This window comes from Ammospiza caudacuta, chromosome Z (genome assembly GCF_027887145.1).
Source record: "Ammospiza caudacuta isolate bAmmCau1 chromosome Z, bAmmCau1.pri, whole genome shotgun sequence".
Lineage (NCBI taxonomy): Eukaryota > Metazoa > Chordata > Aves > Passeriformes > Passerellidae > Ammospiza > Ammospiza caudacuta.
Genome location: NC_080632.1, coordinates 86,064,698 through 86,076,844, shown reverse-complemented (window position 1 = coordinate 86,076,844; position 12,147 = coordinate 86,064,698). Strand labels below are relative to the sequence as shown.

General features: G+C 48.7%; 1 protein-coding gene across 1 annotated transcript in view; it reads left to right on the top strand.

Moving 5' to 3' along the window:
• The first annotated feature begins 503 nt into the window (after positions 1-503).
• Positions 504-12,147, top strand: part of ZBTB7C (zinc finger and BTB domain containing 7C) — a 36,905-nt gene continuing 25,261 nt past the window's right edge. The window contains exon 1 of the mRNA XM_058824235.1: positions 504-629. Coding sequence (XP_058680218.1) covers positions 541-629 — 89 coding nt within the window. The 5' untranslated portion in view covers positions 504-540. The remainder of the gene's footprint in view (positions 630-12,147) is intronic.

The following is a 12,147-nucleotide window of genomic DNA, read 5'->3' as shown; positions in this document are numbered from 1 at the left end:
TGCTTGAGGCCGTTCCCTCTGCTCCTGTCCCTGTTCCCTGGAGCACAGCCCGACCCCCCCAGCTGTCCCCTCCTGTCAGGAGCTGTGCAGAGCCACAAGGGCCCCCCTGAGCCTCCTTTGCTCCAGGCTCAGCCCCCGCCCAGCTCCCTCAGCTGCTCCTCATCACTTGCTCCAGACCTCCACTTTGTAAGTTTCAAAGCAAATCTCAGATTTGAGATAAGATTCAGGTGGCCCTGAAGACCTTAATAAACTTCCATGCAAAAAAAATAAATGTGCCAAACCTTACTCTATTCATTGTTGATTGCATTTTGGATAGAGGCACTTAATATACTTTCCAGCTTTAATCCTGAGTCACACCTCACACCTTGCTTCCTGCTTTCTGGGCAGGGAAAATGTCATGATTGGGCACACATTTTATTCATTACTGTTTCCAAGTGGAGCTTCACAGAGGAAGTTAGCCTGGAATAAGGCAGGGAGAAGTACCTGTGTTAGTTCTCACCATGGAAAGCCACGTGATCACACTGACATGGAATCCAGGAAATGCCTGCAGAGACTTCCACCTTGTCCTTGGATGTCCCAGAAATCAGAACTTTGCTTCCAGGTATTCCAGCAAAGAGAGCCCTGGCATTGTGAGTTGATTCTCCTTAAAATGATGCTGTCACTTCTGCCTCTTTCACATTTTACATCCTGTTGTACCCTGGCAGGGCCATTCCAGCCAAGGTGTTGTGCATTGTTTTCCAGCTCTAAATCCATGAATGCTCAGCTTGTGGCCCCCACCATACCCCATCCAGGTGGGCAAGGAGAAATTCAAGCCTTTTTGACCTTCAGCTTTCCTCCTTGGGCGATGAAATTAATACTCCCTGCCATACCTTGGAGGGATGCTGCTGGGATTAATTAGTTAATAGAACAAATCTCGCTCGCCTGCCTTTGTGAGGGCAACCATCGTGTGGCTGAGTCTAACATTCACCTTTCCAATGACCACAGGGGACCTTGGGTCTCTGTGGCTGGGATTTTGCCACGACTTGGGCGGGAGCATCCTGTGGATGCTGCCAGGACCCACCCCTCGTGTGGCAAAGGGCTGAGGCTGTTGCAGAGATGCCGCGGGTGCCTCCCTGCAGCCCCACACCGCATAATTCCAGGCTCGCAGTGCTGCCTCTGCAAAGGTAGATTTGGTTTCTATTAATAAGGGGATAATAGCATGGGAAACCTGGCTGCAGGATGGCCCGTGCCCAATTACTGCGGTCGCTGGGCTACAGCAGCAGCTTCCCTGCAATTATCCCACCGCGCGCCAGCACAGCGCGGCCCTCTGTGGCTTATTCTTAGCAACAGAGCCCCAGGCAAGGTCAGGGGGGTCTCCCTGCAGCGAAAGTCTCTGGCTGGGGGATGCTGGAGTTGGGATGGGGGATGGCAGAGCCACCTCAGTGTCACCTGCTGGAGATGGGGCCGTGGGGATGACAGTGCTGTGCCCTGGAATTCACAGTCGTGAGGCTGGGAGCAGAGCACTGCCCTGCTTTGTCCTTGTCCACAGCCAGGCAGTGCCAGGGGAGTCCTGGTAATTCCCAAGGGGCTTGTTGGCACTGTGGGATCATAGCAATCAGCCCCTTTTTTTGGGGAGGCACAGAAATCCCAACCTAGGCAAAATGCAGGGGTTGCCTTGGCCACGCTGGGTTAGCACTTAGACCTGATGATCTTAAAGGGCTTTTCCAACCTAAACGATTCTGCAGTTCTATGATTTAAGGCTGGATGTGATGCTTGGTCTTGGTCCCAGTGTAAAATGGGTTGTAGGGAAGCTCTGCTGATTTGCACCCACTTAGCAAGCCCATAGTGGAATTATGGTTAGGAAGGGCAGGGGATATCTGGGGATTGAGATTTGGGAAACCCAGGGTGAATTTCTTTTCCAGCACATTTCCTGTGCATCTCTGGGAAGTCACTTTCCTTCTTCATCCATCAGGTTGGTATCCATAGACATGGTTAATGGCCTGGCAGGAGGGATACAGGGAGAAGAGGTGCACTCCAGACAGGGGGACGCTCAATGCCAAGCCACCCAAATCACTCTGAAAATGCAGAAGGCCCTTCTTAAGCTTGTGTTGGCTATGGGAAAAAAGATGAATGAAAAATATGTGCCAAGGATACAAAGTGATGCTTAGAGGGCAGGAGTAAAGCTTTTCTGTGAGAAAAGTCCAGCTTGAGCCTGTGCTGTTTCAAATTAAGTTTTTGGTTTCCTAGAGGCAGCAGACAATGGTTCACTCAATTCTCTCCCCACTGTCATTAAAACTCGAGTGTGTTGTCTGGATATAGTATTTTGCCCTACCTTAAGAGCTCTAATCTTTTTAGGACCATTTCTTGCCGCTATCTGCAGACACTCGAAAGCCTTCTCAACCGCGGAGTGAAATACAATCCCTGTCTTGGGGAGCTTTCCCTCCCCTTTGTCTTCTGCACAGACAGAGGGAAAATTACCACTTAACAAATCTGCCAGGTCTGAAATTTTCTCCCCCTCCTCCTTCACCCCTTTTGCAGCTATCATTTGTCGGGGGTTGCTTTCTCCCAGTACCATCTGCCTTTTGCAGGGAGATGGCGAGGAGCATTTTATTGTTTGCCGAACAATTCCCTGCAATTTGCTGTTCGCTATTTCTTTCGGGCTCCTTTAATCCCTTTTTTCACTTTCTGCTGCTTATTTTTAGCTTGCACGCCATTTGTGTTTGTTCCCCAAAACTGTTTATATTTTTTAAAGCCTCACTTTGTTGGTAATTATTTTTTTAGTATCCCTGCTTGCATGCAAAAGCCTCCCTGTCGTGCCCTTTCCCCAGCACCCTGCCAGGCTGGGTGGTAGATGGGACAAGCTGTCATTCCCAGCTTCTCTGATTATCCCTGTTTTTCCCTGGAATCTCACTCTTCTTTCATGCCCACACCATTTTGGTTTTACCCAGTGAAAATCCCAGCTGAACTGTGGAGGTGCTGAGTGATGCCACCAGCACAAACGTTGCCCATCCCGGCTCCCTTTGGGTGATTTACTCTGTCCTGGTGCACTTGAACATCCTCTGGCTTTGCCAGGTGCCAAAACACTGCCAGGGATGGGCTGAGCCACCTGCCTGCTGGGCTGGTGCCAACAACCACGGGGTGTGGGCTCGAAGTTCAGCACATGGCAACCACCTGGCACATGGGATTCACTCAATGGTTTGGGTTGGGAGACCCTGCCATGGGCAGGGAGACCTTTCACTATCCCAAGTTGCTCCAAGCCCATCCAGGCTGGCCTTGGACACTTCCAGGGATCCAGGGGCAGCCACAGCTGCTTTGGGGAACCTGTGCAAGGGTGTCACCATGCTGGTTATGAAAAACTCTCTCATACGTAATCCAAATCTCCTCTTCTTTAGTTAATCCCTTGTCCTGTCACAGCGCCTCTGCTAAGAAAACTTTGTCCCCATCACAACCCATGCGATGGCCCTGACCTGAAGCCCTCTGAGCTTTAGGCTGCCTCTATCCTTGAATAAAGCTGAGCCTTAGATGAGAGCTAGTTCAGGCTGATGGTCTAGACAGAGGGCTGAGTTGGGATTTGTAAAAGCTAACATCAAATTTTGGCTCTGCCAAGGGCTTCATCCATGGCCTTTGCAAATCATCAAGTTTTTCTGTTCCTCTTCTGCACAAAACAGGCAATCTCTTTTTTTCTCCCACTGTTTCTTTGGACCACATTTAGGAATGTATTATTCCTTCCTTGGTCTCACTCACACAGTGCCTTTCAGGGAATGAGCATCCAGACTGTAGCTGTAAGACTATGGTGCAGTTTAAATGGTCACTGCAATTAATAGCAAGAGTAATAATAACAGTAATTGTCATAGTAGTAGTAATAGTAATAATAATAATGATAATAAAACCTTGCCCAGTAGAAACTTAGTCAGATCTGAACATGCTCCGAGCCACCATCAGTAAACAATAATATTCGGTATTTTTATTTCTTTGCTTGTATGTGCACTGGTAGGGCTATGCCTCACTCCTGTTATTCAGTGCTGCAGCTGGAGAATTAAAATCCATCTTTTCTCCAGCCCCCTCTCAGGATTCAGAAATTGGAGCAGGAGTTTTATTATCTGTACAAACATCTCCTGATCTGCCCCAGTTGGCTGCCCTGAGGGTAAGTAGCCACGGTCCAGCATGACCCCCTTGTTCCTGAGCTACCCGAACTGTGTCTGCTGTGCCAGCCAGGAATATATATATTTCATTTGTCCCTGGTGGTCCCATCTTCTCCCTCATTAATATTGCAACAACCTTTCCTCCCTGGGAGCACCACCTGGCCCCAGGAAGGCTTTGAGCCTCCCTTTTTTAGGCAGGTACACACTAACTCTACTGGCTCCATCCTTCCTACAGACTCAAAGCCACTGCCTTTTTCCTGGGATCACTCAGAAAGTACATTTATTGCAGTCATCATCTCTTTTTTTTTTTTTTTTTTTTAATAATCAGGTGGATTTATGTTGGAAAACATAAATTATGTTGGAAAAACAACTTGAATTTCCTGACTTCAGAAATTATTAGGCATAGGTCTGGAGGCACTTTCATTTTGATGCTTTTTTTGCTTTTCCTGGAGGTGCAACCCCAGAGCTGCATCTTTAATTGCTGTTTTCGTGAGCATCACAGCAAATGCACTGTGGTTTAGAGGAAAAAAAAAAGTGGGATCTCTGTTAATAACCAACACATCTCGCTGCCGATATCTCAGACCAACAGAACAGTGTTATTTCTCCTGTCTCCTAATAACAAACTGATTTTCTCTGTTGTCTTTCAACATCTGATGAGTTCTTGCTCCCATTTCCCTTTAATAAGTGCTATTTTGTTTCCATTATTACTCAATAGTAAAATCTTTTCCCGGCAACTTTACCAGAAGTAGATTTACAGCTGTGAAAATAAGCTTGGGTGTGATGAGATCTTGTCGTTTTATTATCTATTAAGTGCCTCGCACGACTTTGTTGTTATCAAAATGTAATTATGCATTTAAATAGGCCCATCACCTCTGTTTGTTGGTTTGTTTGTTGTTTGGTTTTTTTTTTTTTTCTCTTTAAGAGGGAAATGATGAAAAAACTCCAAAATTGATGCTTAATATAACTCAAAATGTGAATGCCACTGACTTTGCTGGCCCGTTCTAGGGGAAGGGCAGAAAATACTGTGTGCAACAGCGTTGCGGATCTGTCTGGGGAGGTGTTCATGTTAAGACACATCTTTGGTTTGGCTTTTTTTCCTCCGTGCACATGGAAGAAGCCGTCGTTTCCTGGTTGGAGATTCGGTATTTACTGATCCGTGTGCGGCGCTGGATGTGAATTGTTGTCGGAGGCTCTGGGCGTGGGCGAATCATTGTATAATGCCCACACCCTTGGGGTGGCTGAGGGTGTGGCGCTGTCTTTGCCTCACCGTGCAGCTCCAAGATGTATTATTACCCAAAGGGAACACGCCCTTCCGTGCCTCTTTTGTTTTTATTAGGGATCGCTCTGAGCCAGCGCTCCCAGCACCTGGCAAAGCCGCGCTGGATGGAACTGAGGCTTGCCCAGGCTTCCCGCTGGGATTCCCTGCGGAGCAGCTCTCACTGCCGTTGCTTTGGGGTGGGAGTGAGCCAACTGGGGCACCTCCATGGGCCTGATGGCTTCTAACCAAAGGTGTCTGGCGTGGCTGAAGACCACCAGGAATTTATATTGCGCTGGTCTTACCTAGGCTGAGCTCGCAGACGGCGTTTACCTAGGCAAAGCTTTCCGTGATGAGGAGGGGTGGGAGATGGAGAGGTGGGAAAGTATTTCTGGTCAGAAGTGGATGGGGCAGGAGAGGATTACCCCTTTGCAGTGGGCTTGCCGCCTGATCCCTGTTTTGGGCTGGAGATGCCCTGTGTGAGGGCTTTTGAATCAGTGAGCTGCTCCACCTCAGTTTCCCAAACTCCTGGCAGCTGCCCAGCTGCTTCTCCCACATGGTGCAGGTCCTGAGGGTGACCAACACAACCAATTCCTTCTTCAAACAGAGCCATTTCTTTCAAACTGTTTAGGAAAGAAGTGTCACAGTCAAGAGCCCACTGGGTACATCCCCATATTGCCTTTTGTAGCAGAACACCCCATAAATGTCACATCTTCTCCACCCTTGCACAGCCACTGTGGTGTCTCTTCCACCTGGACAGCTCTTAGGAGCATCCCTGGTGTCAGTGGTGACACCCATCAGTGCTGACTCCTTTGCTCACCTTTAGGTTGCTCCCACTTCTCCAACCACCCAGCTTTCCTTCTGTGAAGAGTTTTATTACTTTCTCTTGCCTGAAGCAGGGGGCCGTATTTAAATGAAACACATCCAAGGCAAACTTGCAGAGAAGTCTCACCTTTCCTGTGCTGCATGATTGAATAGGGGGGCAAAGATGCAACCCCCTTATTAGGGTAATATAATTTTCCATCTCAAATAGAAACCAGAGATGTTTTAATGATTGGGCTCATTAGGTGGACTTTCCACTTAAAGTGTCTGTCTGGCAATTAAGTCTGGAAAAAGCATGACTGATGACCACACCTTCTGTGACTTAATGGGGAGTCTGAAGGCTGATCTTATTATCACACTGATACAGTCTGTGATAAAAAAGAATTTAAGATACTCTCCAGAGATTTATTTGCCCATTAGGAAACTGCCAGGAGAAGGTTAAGGGAACTCGTAAGGTCAAAACTGAACAGAGGAAAGTACTAAACACTTGGGATACAGGTGGGCAAAAACAGGATGGCAAGATTTCCACTCTTGGCTCCTCTACTGACTTGCCTCATGGCCTTCACCAAGTCATTTTCTTCCTGTGTTTTTTCCAGAGTGAGTGGTTGCCACCTCGTTGGGCCCTGTGGTGGCCCTGCAAATACTTGGTGTATCTGCACCATGTCTTTGCCTCAGTGACACAAGTCCCTGATGCCATCCACTGCTGGATGAGCACATGGAAAAAGTGGTGTGGAGTGGAACGAAGCACAGGCAGTCAGTAGGAAAGTGGTGGTGATTAAGGCAGGGAGATGAAAAAGGCAGAACGTCTGTTCTCCTCCAAGAGGATCCTCATGGGTCCGAAGTGATTTTCTCACCTGCTCTGTCTGCTTTAAAACATGACCTGCTGTAATATTTTACTTAAACGTGGTGTTTAAAGGACTGGAACTTATTGTAGAGCTCACTGTGCTGGCTTCAAACCTCCTGTTGGGTACCATTTTACTGACATTAGCTTGCCATAGCTTGTCAGTGATTTTAACTCTGCCGATGGGTTGAACGCCCCAGGATAGAGGAGCCGACTCTTCCGGCTTTGTACTTCACTTTAGCTTCCTTAAGTACAGTGGGGAGAGATAATTCAGCTAAATACGCTTCAGTACAAAGTGAAGGTTTTGATGACAAAAGAACTGCTCTGCGTCTGGGTCAGTTTTGTCAGATTAATGGTGGAATTGTGAAAAAATGGAAGCGTTTCATTTCAGCATCTACAGAGTGAAAGTCTTGACTCTCACAGGCGGCATGATTTGTTTAACTCAACATTTGCTGTGTTTTTGATTAAACAGATGCCTGGAATTTAGGAAAACATTTTGTTTTCAGGCTGAGCAAGTCAATTTTTAGCATTTTTCAGTTCCAGAAAGAAGAAGTTGTGCTCACTCCCATTGTTCCTCTCCTGAAAAGCCTCCTCCACTTCACCCTGTATCCTTTGCAAGGGGGTCTTGCCAACTCCAGCCCTGTCTCGTCCATTAGAAAAACAAAGAGTCCCAGACTTCTCTTATCATCCTTCCACTTTGTCTTCCCTCTGCGCCAAATGGAGTGTTGGGAGGCAATCCCTCCACCCCTCCCCCCATATACTATTTAGATTTGTGTGAAAACTAAATAATTTAATATAAAGGCATTTGCTCTATGTCTTTAACGAATCCTTTTGAAGTTGACTCTTTTGACCTTCAAGGCCCTGCATAATTTTTTCCTTCTCCGTTTCCCTCCTCTTTGTTGTTCCCTGCGCTCCTGTAATCTTCTCTCCTGCCCGCTTCCTTCACCTCCTCCCACCCTGCTCCATGAATCCATGTGTTATCTGCTCGCCGTGTTTGAAGCGCGCAGCGGCTGGTGCAGCCAGCATCCTCCTCTGCCCCACAGGCCTTCATCTCACCCCTCTCTGTGAGGAGCCTCTCCTGCCCACCCCGTTCTCTCCAGATGATGTTTTACCTGCGCCCTTTCCACCCCTCAAATTGCTTTTTTTTTGTCTCCCTCCCATTGGGAAATGTTCAATTAGGGGACCTGCCTTAATCTTCTGGCTGGCCAAGTGCAATACGTCCACCCACAGCTTTCAGCAGGGGACGGGCTCCCTTCCCTCTCTCTGGACAGAAGTAGGGCTCCACCCTCCCGTGCTTATGGCCTTGTAGCTGTGTGAGCTTCCTGAGCTGAATCCACATCTTGTCCATCCCCTCTGGCTTCTCTGCTGGCCCCGTGGTGTCCCTGCAGGGGACTGTAGGGTTGTACATTCCCACACTGCCCAGCACGCAGCGGGGTCCTGCATCCCCTGACCAGACTCTGCCATTCACAGAGTTAGGTGTGATTCAATTAAAGAGGTTTCAGACAGTGTTTAGGTTATATGTAAGAATTGCTGGAGAGTCTCAGTTTTACAACTTCAGGGAATGTTTTTCTCTGTTTTGCCAGGAGTTGGAGCATTCCTGGGGTGAACAGGAGGACTCGGCTGACCTATCACAGAATCATAGATTGGTTTGAAAGGCACTTTTAAACCTCATCTAGTTCAACCGCCTACCGTGGTCAGGGGCATCTTCCCCTATCCCAGGTTGCTTTAAGCCCTGTCCAACCTGGCCTTGACCTTTTTCAGGGCTCCAGGGTCAGCCACAGCTGCTCTGGGGAAACCTGTGCCAGGGCCTCACCACCCTCAGTGTAAAGAATTTCTTCCTTCTTTCTGGCTTCAATGGGACAAGTAGTCTTCTTTCTAAAGAGTAAATACAGCTCTGAACAAAGGATGTGTACACATGCACACACACAGAGATTTCATGGAGATATTTAGGCATGGGAGTACTGGTTCTGGAGGGGAAGCCAAGCTCTCACCCTGCATTTATCTGGGCAAGGTCTTCCTGCTTATTCACCGGGAGGGAGGAATATGGATTTGCTCCTGGTGGAGGTAAATATTCACAGTGATTTCACCAGGACTCGCACTCCTCCTGCAGCAAATGTGTGAGCTGAGAAAGGGCAGCAGTGGTTGGCTCCCTGAGGAGCTGCTCCCCCTCCTCGCCAGGGCGCAGAGTTCATTTTTCCACTGACGCATCCCTGACAAACACCCAAGGAGAGCTGGCATGGGCAGCCAAGTGATTGTGTTGTCACAGCAAAGACTAGTGAAAGAAGAGCAAGATTTATATCCTGGCTGCTCAGAGGGCTGGAGAGAAGTGGCCCAGCGCCAGGAGTCATGCAGGCATGGCTGATACTGTCTTCAGTCCTCTGCCAAGTGTGGGCTGGATGGTGGCTGATGTGAAATGGGCTGCACAGTGCTGGTCCAAGTCTTGGTGGGCATGGTTCCACATCACAGGAACCAGCCTTGCAGTTGACGCTTTCACTGACAGTCTTAGCAGAAAGATGAGTTGCTGAATTTGCCCCGAAGTTGAAAAAAAAAAATTAAAAATCCAAAGAAGTTTGCAGCAGGAGAAGCTCAGGCTTCTACCAGGGAAGCAGATGACCCCAGAAAGCCCAGCGCACACAGGCATGACTGTGGTGATGGGTTTGATATGTTCAAAAGCAGTGAGGGTAGGGCTTTAGGTTGCTCTGTGGAGATGTGGCCTCAGGTGCAGGTTGCCTGCATACCTGTGGTTGTGCTATTTCATCTGCTCTGTGCCTTGGCTCCCTGTCTGCACAACTGGAGCACAGAGTCAGGGAATGGTTTTGGTGGAAAGAGCCTTTGAAAACTCCTGATCCAACTTCCACCTCTCAGTCAGGCTCGTGCCTTTGTGTGGTTGAGTTTTGAGCATCTCCAGGGATACAAAGCTCAGAATTTCTCTGGCTGCATGGTTCAAGGTTTGACCAGCCTCTTACTAAGAAATGTTTTTCTTATGTCTGATATAAACTTGCTGTGCTGAAACTGCTTCCCCTGGCTTCCTGTGCTCTGAGACCAGTCTGACTCCTTCTTCTCTATAGTTTCACCCTAGGTAGGTAGATGAAAAAAATTAGATTCCACCTTCATTCTCTCTTCTCTGGGCTGAACAAAACTCTCTTCTCCCCTCGTGTGCTCCTGCTCCCTGACCATCTTGGTGCCTCCAAAATGGCAGTGTCTCTCTGGAGACTCCAGAGTGGACACAGCCCCTCCAGCTGTGGTCTCATAAGTGATGGATGGACCTGAAGGTTCTCTTCCCTCGACCTCTGAGGATCACTTTTGTTATTCAGCTGAGTGTGTGCCTGGCCATCTTCAGTGCAAGGACCTGAGTCCTGGACGCCTTCTTGGCCACCAGGTCTTTGTCTACAAGGTATCTCTCTGGACAAACGTGGGTTTCTCTGGACAAATTGCTTCCTCTGAGGTGGGATGGATGGGAAATGCCAGGGTCTTGGCAGAGTTTGGCAGGTTGTCCATAAAAATGCAGGATCTGGAGGATCAGATGGGGCAAGAGCTTGGCCATGTCGTGTTCCCATCTACATCAAGAACCAAGCAAGGCTCAAATTTCTTCTTTGAAAGACTGAAGCCCTGCTAACTGCAGAGAGGTTAGGTAACTGTAGGAGCTGGAAAGCACTGTAGAAAGGATAAGGACACACAGAAACACTTGTATTTTTTGATCTCAGGCTTGTTCAGAGGAGGTGCAGCTCATGTAGCCACTGTGGTTGCTGATTCAGTGCCTGCCCTGTGAATATAATGGGAAGATTTCAGTCTCCACTGCTGCCCATCTATCACCTTTCAGAAGCCTAGAGCAAAAAGGAAGAATAAGAGGAATAACAAGAAAATAAAGAAACACTGCAGCCAGAAAGCTATCCTCTGTGTTTCACAATTCTATAAATTATGCCCTTTCCTTCCTCTTTAATCGCCAGGCATATAAAATATGCTTGCAGCAGAATCATATCCTTCCATTAAAGTTTCAGAAGAGAAATACAGGTCCCATCTGCCTGTTTAGCAAAGCAGGACAGTGCACAGCCATTTCTTTCCTTTCACCACCCCCCCTCAAAATCTACTTTATGGCAGGAGTTTTCTCTTTTAGCACTGGCTGTTTATTTAATTTTCTAATTTCAGCATGGTTTTCCAGAAGCAGTCTCCTCTTTGTTCTCACATGGGTCTTCCTCCAATGCCTTCACCCTCAAATGCACCTAAAGAGTAGAGGTCCAGTCTGCCCTTGGTGAAGGTCAAAGGAGAAAGAAGTCTTTTAGGACTTGAACAGGGTTCTTGGGGGTGTGTTTCTGCTCTGCAGACAGGGCAGACACTGTCTGAACAGCAGGAGTTGGCAATAGTGAGAATTGCTAAACTGGACTGTGGAGGCAACCATGAGTTCCACTGCCCATCCCTGTTTGCTCCCGAGGATATTAATGGATTTTTGTGTTGTTCTGAAGGCAGGGTGGCCATAAGATCTGAGGGCTGTGTTGCCTGCATGGCAGATGAGTGCATGTGGCATTGTCCCCATTCACACAGGAGCTGTCCCCATCACCCCCTGTGCAGAGGGCAGGGAGAGGAGGCAGCGTTGGGGTGCATCTCCCTCTGTGTGTAGGGTGGCATAGGGGAGGGATGGGCACATCCTGGGGACATGTGACACAAACTGTTCCTGGCTCTGCTGGCTTTCAGTTTTGGGAAGCAGTGATGGATGAGAGGGCACGACAGCCTCCACTTCTGGTTCAACCCACTGGGTCTCCATGGAATCAAGCAATGGTTTGGATTGGAAGGGGCTTTTAAAGGTGATCCAGTGCCACCCCCTGCCATGTGCAGGGACACCTCCCACTGTCCCAGGCTGCTCCCAGCCCCATCCAGCCTGGCCTGGGGCACTGCCAGGGATCCAGGGGCAGCCACAGCTGCTCTGGGCACCCTGGGCCAGGGCCTGCCCACCCTCCCAGCCAGCAATTCCTAATTCCCAATGTGCCAAAATCTGTGCCTGCCCTCTGGCAGTGGGAGCCATTGCCTGGGTGCTGTCCCTGCCTGCCTTGTCCCCAGGGGCTGTGCAGCTCTCCTGGAGCCCCTGCAGGCCCTGGCAGGGGCTCTGAGGTGTC